The sequence below is a fragment of the Thermobia domestica genome, chromosome 1 (genome assembly GCF_964235325.1).
Source record: "Thermobia domestica chromosome 1, izTheDome1.hap1.1, whole genome shotgun sequence".
NCBI classification, from domain to species: Eukaryota; Metazoa; Arthropoda; class Insecta; order Zygentoma; family Lepismatidae; genus Thermobia; species Thermobia domestica.
In genome coordinates, this window is record NC_137454.1 from 154,864,985 (window position 1) to 154,885,744 (window position 20,760).

At 35.9% G+C, this 20,760-nt stretch overlaps 1 protein-coding gene across 5 annotated transcripts in view; it reads left to right on the top strand.

The window, feature by feature from the left end:
- Nucleotides 1-20,760, top strand: part of LOC145690190 (uncharacterized) — a 313,493-nt gene extending 292,733 nt beyond the window's left edge. For all 5 annotated transcript variants that reach the window (XM_081764836.1, XM_081764845.1, XM_081764854.1 and 2 more), the window contains 2 exons: nt 6,565-6,759; nt 17,841-20,760. In XM_081764836.1, the coding sequence (XP_081620962.1) occupies nt 6,565-6,759; nt 17,841-18,287 (642 nt within the window). In that variant the 3' untranslated portion in view covers nt 18,288-20,760. The remainder of the gene's footprint in view (nt 1-6,564; nt 6,760-17,840) is intronic.

The window sequence follows — 20,760 nt, forward strand, 5'->3', positions numbered from 1 at the left end:
CTGCAGTATTTGATTGCATATAACATAACAGTACCTAGTACTTTGTTGCGGAATGAAGCACATAATATACAGTATTTGACTTTGCCCAAAATATGCTTTGCAAACCTTTCCCAAGGAAAAGCTTCGTATATGTATAGAAAAGTTTGGTTAGAAAAACAACAACAACAAAATAAAAAAACAGATAATGACTAAAAATTTTCATGCGCATGTGAAGATGGTGTTTCTAAAGAAGAACGAAGGAAATTGCGTTGCGATATAATGACCACTAATTCTTTGGAGTGGTTATCGTAATAGAAGTGCTGTTGCTGAGATGACCCCATTGTTGTTGTTCTGCGTGACTTGTCTTTTTCCACTTTCATCTTTTTTTTTCCCTGTTAGATTTAAAAATCTTAGCCTTCAGCCTCGAGTTTGGTGTATGTAGTACTCATGTGAGACTTGAAATAAGCACAATTCCATGTTACGTAATTTTCTGTAAGGCATATTAATTGACTAATATTAATTCTCTTATGGTTTTGTTTGACTTTTAATATATTCTAATATATGACAGGCCGTTGAATGCCTAGTTGAATAAATGTTTAGTAGAGTATTACCGGTGGGTATCTTTGTAAGAAACGCTGCTCTACCTCTCTTGACTTTTGCATCGTTATCATATGACATGTTTCCATGGGGCTCCGCTCATTTGTAAGATTTCGTTTTCAGTCTCCATTTACGTACCTGTCGTGCTTTAAAAGAAAAAAGAAAATAATATAGGCAGAGAGTTCTATTTCAGTATATGTATAATACTAGAAAAACATAAATAGCGTTCATTGATACTTCACTACATTAGTATGCAAAATTTAACAACGAAAGTAAGTTTTAAATTTGATTTAAACTACTCCCTGAGCAAAACAGGACTAGCTCAGGAGAGTAATGCTCCCGGAAGTAGGAACGAAAAACACAGTTCTGATTGGTTGGCGTTATCTATGCCTTGCCACGTCGCATTCAAATAGCAGAATTCAAACAATTTTGGTTGTCGTTCCTCGTGGCCGAGTGGGCTAGCGCTATATGCTAGTAATTAAAATCTATTTTGGCGTGAGTTCAAACCCGGCCCGAGGAAAGTTTTTTTTTTTTTTTTTTACATTTTTTAAACAATTTTATAACACCTTTTAAATTAAAATAATACGAAAATAATACTCAAAAATGTGATTTACTTACTTTTATGCAGACAAGTAGTAGTAGTAGTAGGAACGGGTTAGAAGCCCCGCAGGGCTCGTTTTGTTGCCCTTGTACTCCATGATATAAGGCTCGTTTTGTTCCCCTTGTACTCCATGATATAGATTTTGTGACCAACTTAAAACAACTGACTAGGATAGCGCGTAAAACAGCTGGCTAGAGTAGCGCGCGAAAAAACGTACTGCTGAGAGTATTACTCTCTCGAGCGGGTCGTAGCAAAGCAATACATTTATTGTAAAAATTATTAAGGTGTAACAGTTTCGCCAACTATCCACTTGCTTCATCAGACAGTAATTTAAATCAGATAGTTGGCGAAACTGTTACACGTTAATAATTTTTACAATAAATGTATTGTTTTGATCAGGGAGTAGTTTAAATCAGATTTAAGTCTACTGAAAGTAAAGCTTGTACAATGAAAAATATTACAGAAAGTAAGATTCTCATGCTGTGTCACTCCTAAGTGGGATAGATTGGTGAAACTTAAAACCATACATAGAAGGTGATGCTACTGTATAACACAGGAAACAACAAAATGAAACATATGATTAGAAGAACAAAAATGGCAATTTTGTATAGAAGCAGTAATAACGTACACTCAACTCATGGCCCTCTGATATTACACAACGAGTGAAATGGTCATTAAAAGTGCGCGTGATCGCTAAGGACAGCTCTGCAACGTCGTCTCATGGTGCTTACAAAATTGGAAATGACTTGTGATATGCAGTTCAATTACCCAACCAGCGATATTCACAACTGCTGGATGGCCTTTGGTACATCTAGACGTGCTACAAGACGTCTTCCCGAAGTATCCCAAACCTGATAGATCGGATGTAAGTCGGGGGAACAAACATGCCAGTCCATTCACAGAATATCCTCTCATTCTGAGAGCTCCGGCACTTGCGCATCAGTTCGATGAGGTCGCTAATTTATTATTCATAAAGTAAAAGTTGGATCTTACTGCACCTCTGAAAAGATGCACGTAGAGAAGCAGTAAGTGTCACAATATCGTTGAAAAGTAGGTGTACCACGTTCAAAGATTGTGAGGACGGTGTACCGAGTGGTGCTATTCAGCCGGTTCGCTAGAACCGGTTGTTAAAAATATTTCGAGTTCGCAGAACCGGTTGTTAAATATCTCGAATTCGCAGAACCGGTTGTTAAAATATTTCAAGTTCGCAGAACCGTTTGTTATACCCACACAAAAACATGCATGACCTATGCAAGAGGGAAAGTAATAAGCCAAACAAATTTGTGAAAACACTTCTCTACTTTTCCCACCCGCTTGCATTGTTGTGAAAGCAAGCAACTTTGCATGAATTGTTTCAATTCAGTGGGGAGGTAGAAATTTGAATATGAATTCCGGCATTTTGCCCAGAATACTGGGATCTGTGAATGTAATGAATGTGATGCGTATCTAATTACCTATTACATGTGCTACCTACCTGTTTTTGATTGACTCCGATATCATCGTTAATTGCGGAGATATGCACCTTCGAAGCAATGTGTACGAAATAGAGTAGTCTTTTCATCGATATCTCGAACGATTGCTTGTCATGACTCATACTATCAATTCTTCAAAATATGTCCCTTTCCTGGCCGGATACCCTATATATAAAGCCTATGCTTGTTATTTATAGCCTATGTGGATTAGTGCCTAATGAAGATGATGTTACGTTGTTGAAACTGTAACATTGTATTTTAGTTTTAATAAATAAGTGTATATATTCTGGCCAGAAAAAGTTATATAGGGTGTCCCAGCAGGAAGGGGCAATATTTTGGGAAATGGTAGTATGGGTGATTCTAACCAAAAAAGGTCATAGGACATAGGTCCTAATCTCAACGGTTTGAGAGCTACAGGTTGTGAACCATTTTTCACTTTACATTGCGTATTGCTTACCCTGTAATTATTCTATGGATGTGGTACATAGAGGATTTGAAAGTGATGGAATGACCTTTCCAACGATATGCAATATGTGGCAGTGGTATCTTTGGAAGAGAAGTTATTGAGGGATATTTTGCAATCAGTGTTGCCATCCAATTTCTTTAAATAACCTTAACTTTCTCAAATTTCCCTCAATAGATTCCCTTCCAAAGACGACACTGCTACATGCTGCATACCGTTGGAAAGGTCATTCCATCACCTTTCAAATCCGCTATTTCTTGCCTCTGTAAAATAGTTACAGGGTAAACAATACGCATCAAAGTCAAAAATGGTTCGCAACCTCAAACCGTTAAGATTAGGACCTATGTTCATACGATACGAACTTTTTTGGTTAGAATCACTCATACTAACATTTCCCAAAATATTGACCCTTCGTCCTGGGACATCCTGTATATATATAACTGGTTGTTAAAAGAATAGAATAGCACCACCGGGTATACCCTTGCATCATTATATCTTCCCACACAAGAACACCGACCCACCAATATTTTTGGGTTCATTGCATCTTCTCACCTCTCACCAGATCAGCGTACGTCCAGAGTCACTACTCAGATTGAATCTGTCCTCGTGTAGCATAGTCCCTAACACTCTTGCCTTTGATGTGTGATCCCGGGTTCGATTCCCAGTGGGGACACTCAGTCGAAAAAGTGTAGCGGTAAAAGCATTTTTCAGGCCAGCCATCTGAATGAGCTTCTCCTCATACACACTAGACAAATGCCAGAGTGGTACCTTACATAATTATCCCAGACTGCTTCCTTTGTTACTCCCCAATTCCCTGGGTAGTGTGATCATCGAGAGACATTATCTCTCATAGGGAATGGGCTAATATAACCATAGATGTTGAAAGCCTAGAAATCTAATTCTAATCCTAATACTGAATCTGCTTTCTTCAGAGAAGAGAATGCGACCCACTCCTCCTCGGTCCAGTTCTGATGTTTTTGGTGCCATCGCAAACGTTGTCGCCGATGTGCGGGTGTCAGCGGAATAAAACGTAACGGTCATTAGCATCGGGTAAAGAAGCCACCCCGCATGAGTGCGATGTCCGCTATGGAGCGTAAGATTGTGCGACTTGCAGTCCTCCTAGATGTGTTTGGAATAGCATCCGCTGTTTGACGTCGTCCTTTCTTGTCTGTTTCACGATTTTGCGGTCGTCCTCTGCTGGAGTTGACCGTGGTCGACTTCCATTCTTCCTTCGCATAGGATTGCCTGTGGTTCGGAATGCTCCTCATGCATCTGAAACAAAGGTCTGGAGAAAACCCAACTTCTGCGTTACACTCGTCACACTTCGTCTTTCTTCCAGTATCCCGACTATTCTTCCCCGTGTAAAGTCACCCTAATGTTGTGTCCGTGATATGTTTTGGTGAGTAACACCATCACAATGCATCTCAGTAGCACTCTGACTGACACATTGTCTCATCCCTTTCAATCAACTGCTTTGTGTTGGATAAGCAGACCCATTCGGTACTATGGTCACGCTATGCAACGTTTTGCACGTGTGGGAGAGAGGTGCTTGGCTTTTATTTATTTCCATCGACTACGCAATATTTTATGTTACTTTATTTATTTCGTCCTTAAGTTTTGCACACCAATGCATATAAAGTGTGATAGTAAAGTTTGTATACTTTGTTGTGTACTTTCCCCTCCCTTAAGAAAGAAAAAAATAGCCCAGAAACGGAGGGGAAAATGGAACAATCAAAGAATGAACCAGTCATCACAGTTAATCATATATAAATTTTAAATTTTAAATTTTAAAATATTAGTTGTTTCGTCCGAGCCTTTGGACCGCTGCAAGCTATAATGCATCATCAAAGAGCAACACATCAAAAATTGGGGCGAGCCTAAAGAAAACATTATTAAATCGTCACTGTAAGTTTAAATCGGCACATTGCCTGCACAGTTTAACACATGACAACGCAGGTAGCGACATCTATTAGCGTGTCAGGCGAGCAATAGAGCAGGTAGCGACATTTGCTAGGTTGATTGTTTATTACTAGGATTAGCTTAACACACTGACTGAGATATTTGCCTCTTTATTACTAGGATGCTAACCCTACAGCAGCGAGGTAGGTCTACGTATCTTGGAACAGGTTGAGGAAAATTTAACGTAAATTAAGATTTCGAAGTTTACAGTAGCCCTCTTCAAATTATGTATATGGTGTGTTTAGATTTAGATATTGTTCATGTGATAAGTTTATTGGAACTTTACAGTTGATTTGTGATTAAATATAGCAATGGTTGTAAAATTCAAACAACACACAATGGACTGCTTTTGTAGTGTTTGCTTTACTTTAAATGTTTTGAGCAGCGTATATAATTATTTTCTTTTCGAATCAATCAATCAATGAGCACGAAGTGAATCATGCTAGGATATATATGTAGGTGTCTGTTGCTGGAATAAATCCCCGGAAAGTGTACAAGTAAATTTTAATTACAAAGCTCGGTTGTAATTTTACAATATACTGATTAATAAAAATGCTTAATCAAATATCTTGAGTTAGGTATGGTATATGATATCAGTTTATATTATTTGCTATCAACCAGTATCCCACGTTGTCTATCAGTGCATGAGAGGTAGGTTATAATCTCTTCTTTATAGAAGTAAAGTAAAAGAACCTAATTTACGGCAAAATGCTTAGTCACAATTTTATTTACACAATGTACAAAATGATAGTAATGCGATTATTTGCACAATATCTGAGTTACTAGTCACTAAAACGGTTTTCGCTAGGAAACCAAACTACGATAGCTCAGATAGTCTTTTTTAGCTGGGTTTTTACTAGTGGTAGTAATTGAACTCGCAGGAAAATGTGGAAACCTCTCACCCAATGTCCGACATTTCTTCCTTTCCACATGGCTAAGTTTTTTTTTTTTTTTTTTTTTTTACGTCTCTGCTGCCTCCGTGATTTTTTCCTTTTCTCTCCTCCTTTCTGCCAGCCTGGATCCCATTATATTACCAAATTTTATCAGTCTTTAACTTCACATTAAGAACTTCATGATTTTTTACAATTAAAAAATCTCATTAACTTCCATCTCCATTGTCCCTTAGGACAAGTTATTATTACCAAAGAAAAACATATTAATGGTTCCCCTTTTCAAGGCTTTTTCTTCTAATTTACTTAGGCACTATCACTTTTTATTATTATTATTATTATTATTGTTATTATTATTATTATTATTATTATTATTATTATTATTATTATTATTATTATTATTATTATTATTATTATTATTATTATTATTATTATTTACAGATTATCATATCCATTTATTCCTCCTTTTTTCTGATAAAATCTGTTTTCAACACAATACTATAGAATCTGAAAGAAGTTTAAATTTGACAAATGATTTTTATGTTATTAATCTTAATTACTTCAAATTGCCTAGTCTTAAGTAAGTGATATATAATTTTCCAGCTCCAGCAAGAGAAGCGGAAATTACGTGAGGAACTGGATGAGCTTCGGAACCAAAAGGAACAATCGGAGCAACAGGTGGAGGAGCTTCGACAAGAGACAGAGCTGCTACGGGCGCAGCTAGAGGAAACAGAATGGGGGCTCTGCCAGAAGAGTGGAGAAATATCTCTGCTTAAGTCGCAACTTAAGGATTCCCAGGTAAAGTAACATTATACCCTTACTGTTAATATAGTATTCGTTATAAATAACCTCATGAAATTGCACAAATTACCTATGAGTTATATATTATAGAGTGAGTTAAGAGTTAGGGATGCATAGTGTGCTCAATGTGTACATTCAACATCAGTGCATGTGCGTGAGCTACGTCTGCAATTCTCCAAAACTTTTGACAGAACGTCCATCATAGTTATGTCTATACATTACATCGTTCCTTCAGATGCTGGATATTCTGAAGTTAATTGAGTAGCCCGCCGCCTTTAAATGCCCTCAATGGTAAAAATCCATCGGAATTAGATTGGAGACCCCGTTGACCATTCATTTTCACTACTACGACCCATGCAAAGGTCATGAAATTAGAGATCCAACCATTTACGGACAATTAATACGGAATGAGGAGAGGGGCATAATCCCAATGAAATATTGCGGGGAGATCGCGAGCTTCATTACGGTTGGATTTGAGTCTAGCGTCCTGTTCAGCAGCGAAGCTATATGAGACCTACAACTTAATGTGGGACCTGAACCACATGATCTCCCGCCGGGAATCCAACCTGGAGTAGTTGAATACCATTTTTTTTTCAATGAACGTAAAACCATATCTGATGTAATCTTGAAAAAGCGACATTTAAACAATTATGACTGATTTACAAAGATCCAAGAATGTATTCTAAATTACGATTGGTTATAATTACAAATGTTATAAATATGTTACAAGAGGCGTTAAATAAAAAATCATATAAACTCAAAGTAACAATTGAGTGGGGATTGTGGTTTCTTAAAGACCAAATTTCATAATTATAATAATACATTACAGTTGTATGCAGAAATCTTGCTGCAAACAAATATAAACTTTGTGAGAATAAGATATTATTATTATTATTATTATTATTATTATTATTATTATTATTATTATTATTATTATTATTATTATTATTATTATTATTATTATTATTATTATTGAAGATTTGACAATTCAAAGCTCAAATTGCAGAAGAGGTTAGCCAAAAACCACATATGGCCAACGAGCAAAAGGGACGGGGATGGGGGGCGTGACAATATGCAAGGTTTATGAAGGGAGGCGCCAGGTAAATAAAGTTGGGAAACACTTTTAAACAGTATATTTGAGAATACATTAAACGTTAAACGTTATATTAGATTGCTGTCATTTTTTAAGTATTTGTATTCAATTCGAATTCAAGTAGGCCTAGTTCGAATGTGACTTTAAACACAAAGTCCTATTTCATATCACCTCGACACAGAAAAAGGACCATAAACTCCAATCAACCAATAATAATAATAATAATAATAATAATAATAATAATAATAATAATAATAATAATAATAATAATAATAATAATAATAATAATATCACAAGAACGACTTTTTTTTCGTATCGTGAGTTCTGCTTTTCTCACTTGGATTCTTCCTCGCCCCACTACTACATATACAATTTTTGGAAGTCTTTTTCTTTTTTAAAAAAATAATAAGAATAGTAATAAATGGTTTATCAGTAAAAATCGCCCACTCACAAGAAGTTTTAGTAGTGGATAAAGCAAATAGGAGCCGGCAATCGACCAAATATGGATCCCATTCTAGACAGTAAAATGACTTCATGCACAGTTTGTGTTCTGTATCAGTATGCATGAATCATTCACGTCTGGAGTATAACATGAAAGTTGAGTAGTCCATTTGAGTTTTTTTTTCTCCTCTTTTACAAGTTTATATTGTTAACTGCTGAATGCTTTGTCTGCCGTTTACCCTCTCGTTTTCTTCTTTCCTCATGAGAAAATTAACCATCTGAATCACGTACTAACTTTTAAGTCCTAGCAAAACTGTGGTGAAAAGCAAGCGGTCTGGGTACACGCAGTATATATCACGTATAGTTGAGCACTGATGATGTCATTGGAGACTGCAACGCCTCACTGCGTTAACCACTGCTGGTTGAGTAGATTTTCTTTAACATGGTCTTGTTATTTATTCTCTTTTGTTCCTTCCCGGTACGTTTCTTCTTCCAATGTTTCCTTGCCGGAAATTACGTATGACATCATCCTTTCGTGTCCATCTCACCGTAAAAGCATGATTTTTCCGTAAGTCATCTCAGCGCAGTCACGTGAAGTAAAGAAGACTGTATGTTAATACACACACACACATAATATATAGGCCTCTCAAGCTCCCTTGTTATATGACCCAGGATACTCGAGTTCGATTCCCGATGGGAGGCGTTAAACTTCAATCCAATTCTACAAATAAAATATATATACCGTGCCGTACGCAAGGTGGTTTCGGGTTTTAACCACCCTTGCAAAAACATTTACTATATTAAGATCTGTACACAAACTCCTGAAATGATATTAACTTGAGAGCTTGAATACCTCCTAGATGAAATTCTGTGTGCGCTGTTCACATGACTGAGCTGAGATGACATAGGCCTACTGCTTTATAACTTATATTGATTCTCTAAATCCATTCAATGTACAGTAGGCCTATATTGTAAAAATAAGCATGAATATATCTTTTTTGTTAGAATCTGAACTCAAGCATACCAGCATTTGTAATTCTATATTAAAGAAGCGTATACTATACATATCAAGCCTTTTAATTATACTTTGCCTAATTATTTGCAAAATGAAAAAAGAAAATGCGGAATTTCCAGTTCAACGTCCTTTTGTACCTAGGTACACCCTTTAGGCTAAAAGAAACGGATTAAGGAAAATTAATGGTTATGAAAGATTTGGTGTGATGAGAGTGGTGGAAGAAACGGGAGAACCCGAATAAACTCACGAACGCAATGTTGCCTACTATAAATTATCATGGACTGGGGTTGAACCATGGAATTCTCGCTCTAAAAGTGAGCACTCCACCATCTCTCCCTTATTTGCAAGGAAAGAATACTGTGTTTGAATCAGACTCGTAGCTAAATATGAGCCAGGGAGTTCTGAGCCTTCTGAAGATTATATATGACTCATGGAATATTAAGTTGGAGTTAATAAACTGTATTTTGGAAAAATCGTAAAACAGATTTCGATTTTGTGATTCTTTATTTATATAATAAGATAGAAATTTATTCTTACGTATTTTATTAAAGTAAATATACAATATATCACCCACATTTCCATATATTAAGTAGCTTGAGACTATACAGTGTTAGCAAAAATCAGGTGCAGAGTCCGTCAGGTACATTCTTCAAAAACAGTCAAATTCAAACTACAGTAGAGCGTCGATTATCCGAAGTAATTGGGGGACATGGGTGTTCGGAAAACTGGTTTGTTCGGATAATCGAACTGTACATGTTTATTTGCCGAAAAGAAGTACTGTACAGTAAATTTATTCATAAAAAGAAGTGTGCTGATTGTTGAAACACAGCGACTGGCGGCTTGGCCGGTCAGCAGTGCCTTATGAAGGCCCCATTAGAAGCAATGTTCCGCCAGCGGTGGCTCAGTGCGGCGACTACTGTGGGAAACTTGGTTTGGGAGTGAGGGGGATGATGGACGGTAGGATGGGAGAGTAACAGGTGCGAGCGAGTACACAGTTCGGTTAAGCGGTCGTTCGGTTGACCGACGTTCGGATAATCGACGCTCTACTGTAATTAACTCTTATTAGAACGATTTGTGTATTTTACTTCCGAAGGAAACAATTATTAGGTGTTTGCTATGGCAGGCAACGCAAAGAAGTTCGAAATCCTAAGGCACTGTAAAATTCAACTTCTGTATGGAGTACCGCGTGTAGGCTATGTAGCAAAAAATAAATGTTCGTAAGGGAGTTCTGTGTTCGATGATGTCACTTTTGTGGAGTATATGCAGGTCGTGTGGTCAACAGAACATAATAAAGTATATTTTAATCCGAAACTATAACAAATACAGGTTGTTGGATTCATGTATTGTAGTTACTGTTGGCAAGAAAAGTAAAGAAACAGCACTTTTCCCAATGTTTGGGTCATCTATCACGGACTGGACCACCGAGAAATACATGTATTTCCATTTATGTGTCTGAAACTATGCAAAAGGTAATAAAAGCTTATATTTTTCCACTTCTGTTAACCAATTACTTCACTTCTGTACCAGTGAGTAAACTTGTCATGTTAACGTCTTCTTGTAGCTGCAGAAACAGTGTGAAATTCACGTCTACTAGTGATTCTTTATTTTCCTTTTGAAGTTCGTGATCTGTGACTTGATAGTGAAAAACAACCATTGCAGTTGTAGAGAGACAGGTTTCGCCGTTTAGATTCCCAAAGGAAACCAAAAAGATAGAAAAACAAATGCTTGTTACTGCAACAACTTCTATGACAGTTCATTGCAAACACATTGCTCGCAGAAATCGGCAGCTTTGGTTGCTTGTTGTCGCTATAAATTTTTCACACATCAAAAAGTATGTTAAGTACAAAAGATGCAACTTTCCAATTATTTAAGATTTCTTTAGAAATCCTTTTACGTGAGGAATGATATATAAACCTGTTACTAGATGTACACAAGCTCTCAGTTTTATTCTGTTAGTAGCTGTTCACAATCCCTCAGTTTATACATTTTCTGTCCTTATCAGAAAATAAGGATAAGGATAATTCAGAAAAAAGAAAAACAACAAAATTTGTAGTACGCAGTGGCGTATTTAGGGGGGCTTCCGGGCTTAAGCCCCCCGAAATCTTACTATAGTAAAGTATATAAAATATCTTGCAGAATTTTCACATTTTCAGGCAACCTCCCCGAAAGTTAGCAAAGCCCCCCAAAACAAAATCGTAAATACACCACTGGTAGTACGGCAGTGCTTAAAGTGACATCAGATTAGGTGACGGTATGGAACAAATATGACCACTTTTGCTAGAGATGGACACGAGTCGAGCTGAAACTCGACTCGACTCGAAACTCGAAGCAAATTCGAGTTGAGTTAAAAATAATATTCTCGAGTCGAGTTCCCAGCCGAACCACTGTTTTGAGGTCGAGTTTCGAATCGAGTCGAGTTTGATAAATGGCTAGCTCATTTAGCTCGTTTTCAAATCATTTCCTGAGTACACTGGAAAGCGAAATCTATGAGAAATGTAAGCAGTAATGTGGGATATTTTTAGTGTTGCTCACAAGATGGAACACTGCTCGCATCTCGTCTCGTCTCGATTAACAAGACTACAATGGATTTTTATAACGAGACAGCCTCAAATATCGTAAGCACCAATATAAGTACCGGTATATACTGTAGTTCTTACCACCAAGGCTGAAACTTGCACGGTACAACTTTGGACCCGAAACAAAAGCCCAAGCCGGGTAATGATGTTAACTGGCTATGTAGGATACTTGGAGAAAGTACTTGAAACTACACCCAGCATTTGGCTCATTTTGGCTCGACTCGACTCGAAACTACAGTCAAATTCGAGTTGAGTTTCGAGTCGAGTTGGAGGAAATCTTTCGAGCCGAGTTCTCGAGTCGAGCTTAAAGATGTCTGTTTCGAGTCGAGTCGAGTTTCAATGAAAACTCGCTCGAACTTGCTCGTGCCCATCCCTAATTTTTGCACCATTTTTGACGTGAAAATCCATAGAAAGAGAGAGAGAGAGCGAGCGAGTGAACGAGAGAGAGAGAGAGAGAGAGAGAGATAGGACTAATATTTAAATGTTTTGCCAACTATCATCGGCCTAACAGAAATTAATATTTATAAAATGATTTTGCTTGAGCATATCGGTGATCTAAATGTGGAAGAACAAGGATGGTACGTCAACTTAAATATTACATTTGCAATAACATAGTGATCTAACGCGGCCCATTTTCAAAAGCTTCTTCTGGTCTAATCTCGTCTCGTCGTCGACACTAATTTTCTTATAATTGTAAACACAGAAGTCCACACAACGTGAAAACATTAATTTTGAATTAAAAAAAAAAGTCGTGTCAATGCCAGGTGTAAATCCAGGTTAAACATTTTTGGCGGGCGTCACGGTAGTTAGAATTTTTAGAGAGGGTGGGGGTGAAATTGATAGCACAAACGCTGAAAAAAAAAAGTAAAATTCTGATATTGAAAGGGTAGTAGGATACTGTTATTTACTTTCGAAGCAGCAGCAACAAAATCTTTGATAATACAAAAATATACTTGTTGACTCAATGCCAACGTCGTACTTATTTCTATGTGTATTTTTTAACACAGAAATTACAATTTAAATCAGTTTATTTTACCGGTATGCCATACCGGCCGATTTTCTAACTTTCGGATGCATAACCGGCTCATACCGGCTCACTTTAAGCACTGTAGTACGGTTCATATTATGATGACATGATCCTAATATGACATATTTTGTGCCTTAAGTAAATTATATCTGGGAGTGTTGGAGATTTTTTTCTTTTAGAAGAGGCCAAAGAAAAGAGAAAAATTAGGCGGGCCAATCTAATTTATTAAAACAGTTCATATTATGGTGACATGATCCTAACATTACATATTTTGTGCATTAGGTACATTACCGTTGGAGATCTTTTTTTACGAGAGGACCAAAGAAAAAAGAGAAAAAAATTAGGCGAGCCAATCTGATTTATTAAAAACAACAAAGGTACATTTTACAAAATTCTTGTGATACTAAACCTTATTAATGATCGAAGTTCCTAATAGTTTGGCTCGAACTGGGGATCCACTGATTCTAAGAACTGAAGTTAAATGCTTATCTGTCAGTTTGATTCCAATACAACTCTTTCGAAGTAACTCTATTTTTTCTTTTCATTCGTCAGATTATGAAGCATGTCACGGGCCAAGTAGAACTTTTCAGGGTGCCGCATCTGGCCCATAGTTTGCTCCTTACCGATTATATGGTATTGTGGACCACGCATGCAGTAGCCTGTATCTTTCTTAAATTATTCGAGTGACTTTAGTTCATTTTTTTCAGTCTTATGACAAACGTTTTTACTTAATTTAAATCATTAAAATTGACTCGAATGATAACTAAGAAAATTATTATGGAGAGCCTTATTTGAATTTTTGCGATACTAGCAATAATATATTTTTATAGACTTGGTCATTCGAATGACTTCTTGATACAGTATATTGAATCTTTTTAAAACATTATAAAAATTCCATGTTCAAATATTAACTCCTTTAAGGGGCACTTTGAACTTCCTTCATGGCTAAGCTGTTACCGTACGCGCCTTGGGCGTGAGAGTCCTGGATTCGATTTCCGGTGGAAGTTCATGTGGTTCGGAAACCACTTTCGGCAATAGGTTCACGTTTTATATAACCTCGCTGCTGAAAGGGGCGCTAAACTCAAAATCAAATCAAATCAATCAAAACAGGACTTTGTTCTTCTGCTTTGGTGTTTAACAAGTCAGATGGCAGATCCATCGCGAGCATACGGTAGATCCAGAAGATTGCGTTTCTAGACGCACTCTCAGAGGGTGTCTTCCTACTTGCGACAGTCCTATAAGCGATAGGAACTGTTAACTGTCCTATGAGCGACCGATTCGATCTATTAACTGCCCTATGAGTCACCGATTCGTTCATACTAAGATAATGGAAGAAGATAAGGCTCTCTCTTCTTTAACTTGTTTTATGCTAATGTGATTTAGAACCTAACAAAATGTACTATGAAAAATTTCGCTCTACCTGAAATTAATACGTGAGAATGCTCTCATTACATTAACAATCTTTTATACGCTTTTCCTAATATTATATTTTTGAATTAATTTATATGAATACATTGACTTTATCAAGGGGAAAACTCTATCAAGGGAGGAAGACAAATTAAGCAATTAGTTTACGTTTTAGTAGCTTACAATAGGGGGGACGGTAGTTAAAAAGTTTGTGTGCCTTTTGGATTGTTTATTGTTTTACCTTTAGGAATATACTTTTTATGGAAATATCCCTGCTGTCTCGTTAAGTTATTTGATACGGTATGTTTATGTCAAATCTAACTCAAAATTAAAGTAAGTTTTATTTGCACTCACAGTACAGAAAAAAATATATTTGACGAACACTATCACTGGCACGTGTATATTTCATACCAAGGTTGTTCGGGCGCTAATAACGTCAGACTCAAACAAATTTTACGAGATGGAATCATATCATCTTCCATCATCTCAATGTAAATGAATCGGTCGCTCATAGGACAGGTAACAGTTCCTGTCGCTAATAGGACTGTCGCTTCTGGGACTAATTCCTCTCAGAGGACTAAGTTTATGCGTGAATGTAGACTCTCTCCCCGTCCCCGATTCTGTATCTTCTTTGAAGCACGTACAGGAGTTAAGAAGTTTTGTCATTCGTCTGCTGTTAACTTCACAATATCATTCTAACCTTCGAACCTGATATAAAGCGACTACGAAAGGAAGATGCAATTGATGTTATTTCTTCAGTGTCGCAAAATCTATAAATATTTACTCTTATAAAATGATACTAATAGAATCAATCAAAATAGAAAATGAGATAAAGGAAAAAAAGCCGTAAAGAGCAACTTTCTACATATTCTCTGTATGCGAAGTCACCGTGCATCTATAGGAGGCACATGTACAGGGTGGTCCGGAAGTGGGCGTACCCCCTCCCCTTTAGTTTCAGCAGTATAGTGTTTGTTATGGTAGAATGTCTGTACACAGTTACCTTGAAGTCTTAAGAGTCATAAACATCGGTATGATCAGCATCCATGTCGTAACACAGCTGAATTCTGCACCAAGTTCTCGTTGATGTTTTGCAGAGATACTCCGGAGTCACGAGGGTGAAGGCGTGTTCCACAGCTGCTCGTAATTCCTGCGTTGTATGATATCGAGTGTTTCTTACTTGTTGCTTTATGAAACTCCAGAGAGCATTGTCTGGTGTCGCCAAATCGGTACTTCTTGGAGGCTAGGCAAATGGAGCTGGTGAAGATGCACAATCTCTTCTAATCTAGTGGCCAGGAAACGTCTCCGCAAAACATCTGCGAGAATTTGGCGCAGAATTCAACTGTGTTACGACATGGATGGTGATCATACCGATGTTTATGACTCTTAAAACTCTTACTTCAAGGTAACTGTGTACAAACATTCTACCATAACTAACACTATACTGTTGGAACTAAACGGGAGTATGCCCACTTCCGGACCACCCTGTATATATTGTCAACATTTTGACGAAGGATCGTATCTCAAAATTTTACTTTTTCAAACATAAAGAAAAAAATATAATTCTGTAGAGAAAAAGTTAAATATGTAACTCATAATCTATTCCACATATTTATTATCAGGAATAGGTAACGAGTTATTACATATTTAACTGCGTGCCTTACTACGGAATTAGTATTTCCTTCTTTGTCTGGAAAAGTGACTGATATCAATATCATATTATATTCACCCACTTTACATGTCTGCCAATATTTCTAGGGTATATTAAATTAGCAGCAAAGTAAAATAAAAAGCTCGGACCATGCATTTGTATTGCAACTGAAGAGGAAGTTTGATCTAATGACCACCTACTACGTTTGTCGTTTCTTTCTCTTTGATCTTTTTCCTATAAGTCAATCATAGAGAAAATAAACGGGACTTTTTTTTTTTTAATCGAACTTTAAATACTAAAGTTATCGTTATTTTCCCTGAAAACAGTTTTGTTTTAATTTTCTTTGTAATTTTTAATTTTCATATTGTTTATGATGTTCTCATTGCCTTTTAGACGGATATAACATTCTTTGTTTTAGCTACTACCATCAATTCGTGCCGTTATTAGTTTGAGTAGCTTACGATACACAAGAACACTATATTATCTTACAAACTTTAAGATTGTACAAAATTAACCTATGCGTAACTATAAAATTCTAGTGATTTAAGGTTCTTCGCTAAGAGTATCCCTTTCCTCTGTTTTTTGAATCTATGCTGAATAACCAATGAAGCGATTATGATGTGTGTGAACGTCACAACCTAGTTCAGTTTTCATTTGACGTTTGTACTGTCTGCTTTCAGCTTTTGTTAGCGTGCTTTTCTGCATTTTTGGATCAAAAGATTTAATATACTCTACAGGGGTATACACCCAAAAGTAGGTATACACCTCTGCATTGATCAAGTATAACATTCTAGTTTATGGGCTTATTTACTTCTGCTCTTCCGAGCTTAAGATGTAAGTAAAACACATTAAGAACAAATAATAAAGAAACTAAGTCTACCTGATGGATGACAATAAGAAATGATATAAAATGCAATAAGCTGATCAGTACAGTACTGTACACCTATACTTTTGGGCTACCCATGTAGTTAAATAAATAAAAAAAAATCTTGTACACCTTATATCTGGAGAACTACATATAGTGTAGCAAACCCAAACTATCAGTTAACTCAGTATGATCTGCTTATTCCGTTAAAAATACGAAAACTCATCTTAGAAGCCGTTCAAAAATTTTGTGTGGCCCTGATCCAAAATATTTCAATCAAAAATTTTCTTGTGCGTTTTATATCTGGAGAACTGCGTATTTTATACATATAGTGTAGCTAAAACCCAAACTATCAGTTAACTTAATATGATGTGCTTATTTCGTAGAAAATACAGAAACTCGATTTAGAGGTCGTTCAAAAATTTTGTGGGCCCTGATCCAAATACTAATTAGTGGCCAAGACTGCAATCTTTTGATGCATTTTTTTTTATCATTCTTAAAATTCTTGTCCAAGATTGAAATGAACTGAGAGGCAACGTAGAAGTTTATATGGCTACTGCGGAATCGCGAGCAGGTGAAGAGAGCAACCACTTAAGTGGTTAAAGACCATGAAGAACATAAAAAATTAGGAAACTGAGCCAGCCAAAATGAGTAATAACTAATAATTGTTCAAGACTAATAACAGTACTTGTTTTCAACATCTTTCGTATAGTGTATAAATTTAGGTGCCCAACAATTGTGGTCATAAACTATATACCCAAATTTGTGGTCTATGAGAAAAGGTTATTCGTTTAATAGCATTGTTGTACGATAATACCTGATGTTCTTAATTGTCTTTTAAGTTATTCATTAAATTTTTAAAAAGTCAAGATGAGCTTCTTAAAGATCTACTTAATGTATCTTATTCGTCAGTTCGAGTTATTTTCAAAATTTTGTTGAGTCTCTTTTATTTTTACTTGCGAAATACTGAATACAAAGTGTTACTCACTTTTGTCTTCTCTTTTAGGGTGATCAAACAACGAAAGGCCATGAAATGATCCAGCTTCGAAGTCAGCTGCGAGACCTGAAGGCGAAACTGGAGCGAGCCCAGGAAGAGAAAAAACAGCTTAGCGAGGAGGCGGAGGAACTGCGAAGAGAATTGGATGAAATGAAAATCCGTGAAAAGGAAAGCCAACGGGAGCTCCAAACGGAACTCCATCGAGTGAAGACTGAATTAGATGTGCAACGTGACAACTTCGAAGAAGAACGAGTGACTTGGCTGGAAGAGAAGGAAAAAGTCATTCGCTACCAGAAGCAGTTGCAACTAAACTACATGCAGATGTACCAGAGGAATCGAAGTCTGGAAACTGAAGTGGAAAATCTAACGTTGGAACTTGAAAAGAAATTGTGTCATCATCACCGTCATATACCAACAAAACTACCTGCGATTGAAGGTCATACTATTGAACTTTGACACACTTTATTTAATTTTTCTGCTTGTAACAAAGTGAGCACTAAACTTTCTTATCTTATTATTGTGTATTAGTGTATTATTGTTTCATTTCATTCTGAGACTTCTGTAAAAATGACGGCGAGTTTCGAAGTTGAAGAGTAAAAATATACTAGTTTTTCATCTGCAAAAGTATGGAACATTAAAGAACGTGTATACACTTATTAGAGGGTAAAATATATCTCATGGTAAGTTAAAAGAAATTATTTTGATAATGAAAAATTTGGTGGGGTGAAGATAGTGGCGGAAACGGAATACAGACATGACGTAATCAATTTTGTGGTGCAAAGGAAAAGGGTTAATAAAAAAATCATCATTTTTAAAGCAGAAACTTTTCACTGTTATGGTCGATCCGTCAGAATTTCGAACAACTGTACATCGATATATGTTACTGGATTTTCATAATAACAATAATAATAATAAGTTAAAAAAAGATAAAATACATACCGAAACAAGTCTAACGGTGCACGAATTAATTTTTAGTTAATTTGAGCTTAACCCGCTTTTCCGTGACCAAAAATTTACGTTCGTGGAGGCAGAATTTGTTTATGTTACAATGAGGAGATGCACATACTTTGATTGATTATTGAAGCAAATTATGGAAATAGTTCGTTTCCATGATTAACATGCATACTTCATATTACCGGGTATCTTAACACTGTTAACAGTGTAGAGTGCGTAAATCATCTTTGTTTAATTGTTCATTGATTTATATGGATTTTTTTTCTTTAAAATAAACTGGAATTTTAATGAGATGATTATATTCACGTCTTTTAGTTAACACAGTCCGGACTAGCAGCGAGCTCTGTCCCTCGTTGAACTAATGTCCAGTAAGATGGACAACGAGTATAGCCTTTCCTTTCCTTTACACTTTTATAGCAAGTTTGAAGCTTTCAGACATGTCTTTAAAATAAAAGTTTAAAAAATATAATTTAAGATTTAAGTGTGTCTTTTCTACGAATTTTGTAAAAAAAAAAAAAATAAAAAAAAATAAATAAAAATAAAAAAAACCGTCTGTTGGAAAAAACAGTTTGTCCGCAAATAGTAATTAAAAGTCCCTTGCATTTTTGAAAATCCATTTGCATAATATATGCTAACCTTAACTAAACTTTGCGGATGGATTGATTTTCCCATCAAAGGATTTTTTTTTCAAAATTCGTGGAAAAGACACGCTTAAAATATATTTTTTATTAAGTTTGATACATTAATTAATATGTATAATTAAATTTGATTGTTAATATTGAAAGTATATATAAAACTTAATTTAATTTTCACAAAGTAAGGGGCATTTTAATAGATTTCAAGAAGAATCAGTAAAGTCAAACCATTAAAATTTCAGTTCATTTCAAAGAAAACAGAGAAGTATTTTCTCCACGTAAATCAACGAGCTAGAAAAGTTATTTCCCCATGTAAATCAACGAGCTAAGAAACAAAGATGGCGCAGGTAGTCAATAGCGTTAATAGCTATCAATACCCTAGAGAGAACTGCAACAAAAAAAAAAGTTAATTTTTTACACAGCGTTTTTTTTATTGGTAACAATAAAGCAAGTAACTCTTCGTATAATGTGACTATGTGAGTGCTAAACTAGAGAGACATACATCAGATTTAATTCCAGAAAATTTTGTCTGCGGATGCAAAATCAAAATGTTAAGGGGCTGCACTAGGACACTACTTACTAAATGACTTGGCTTACACCAGAGTAATATATAAAATCGCAATTTATCTTAGCTGTAGTGATCTCCACAGGTATACCTGAAAGAAAAGCGGAACAAATCTATCAAATATGCTGACACGTTTCCTTAATTTTTAAAAACCTTTTTAAGTATAATCACATGGAAATTGACTAAAATTTCTCCCAGACTTCATAGAAAACAATGTGAATCAATAGATTAATCAAATCATCTGATAGACATGTTGAATACAGGTTGACATCCAAAAGTATGGTACCTTCCGAACTTGAGGAGTGTCGTGTTTTTGAAAATTACGGATTTTGGATGATAATATGCTATATATACATGAACTACAGGAAATTACTACAAATCCTTTGAAAACAGAAAATTAACTAACAAGTGAAAAGCAAATGAAATTGTAATTCAACTAAATACAATAGTTCTTGAAAATTTTAATTTAACCAAATAAAATACTTCGTCAGAATTTTAATCATTACCCTGTATTGTAACCTCGAAAAGAAGTTGTAAATGGCGGATGACCTGTCAAGATCATTATCTTTATCATTAACAGTGACATCTCAGGAACAGGAACAGCTTTAACTCGTGAAGGATATATTGCTGGTGATGACAGCACATCTGGTTGACTTGGAGTAATGGTAGTGGGTTATCAAGTGTGACACCACTGCTGCTTTTTCCTGCTTCCTGGCCTTTTATATATATATATATATATATATATATATATATATATATATATATATATATATAT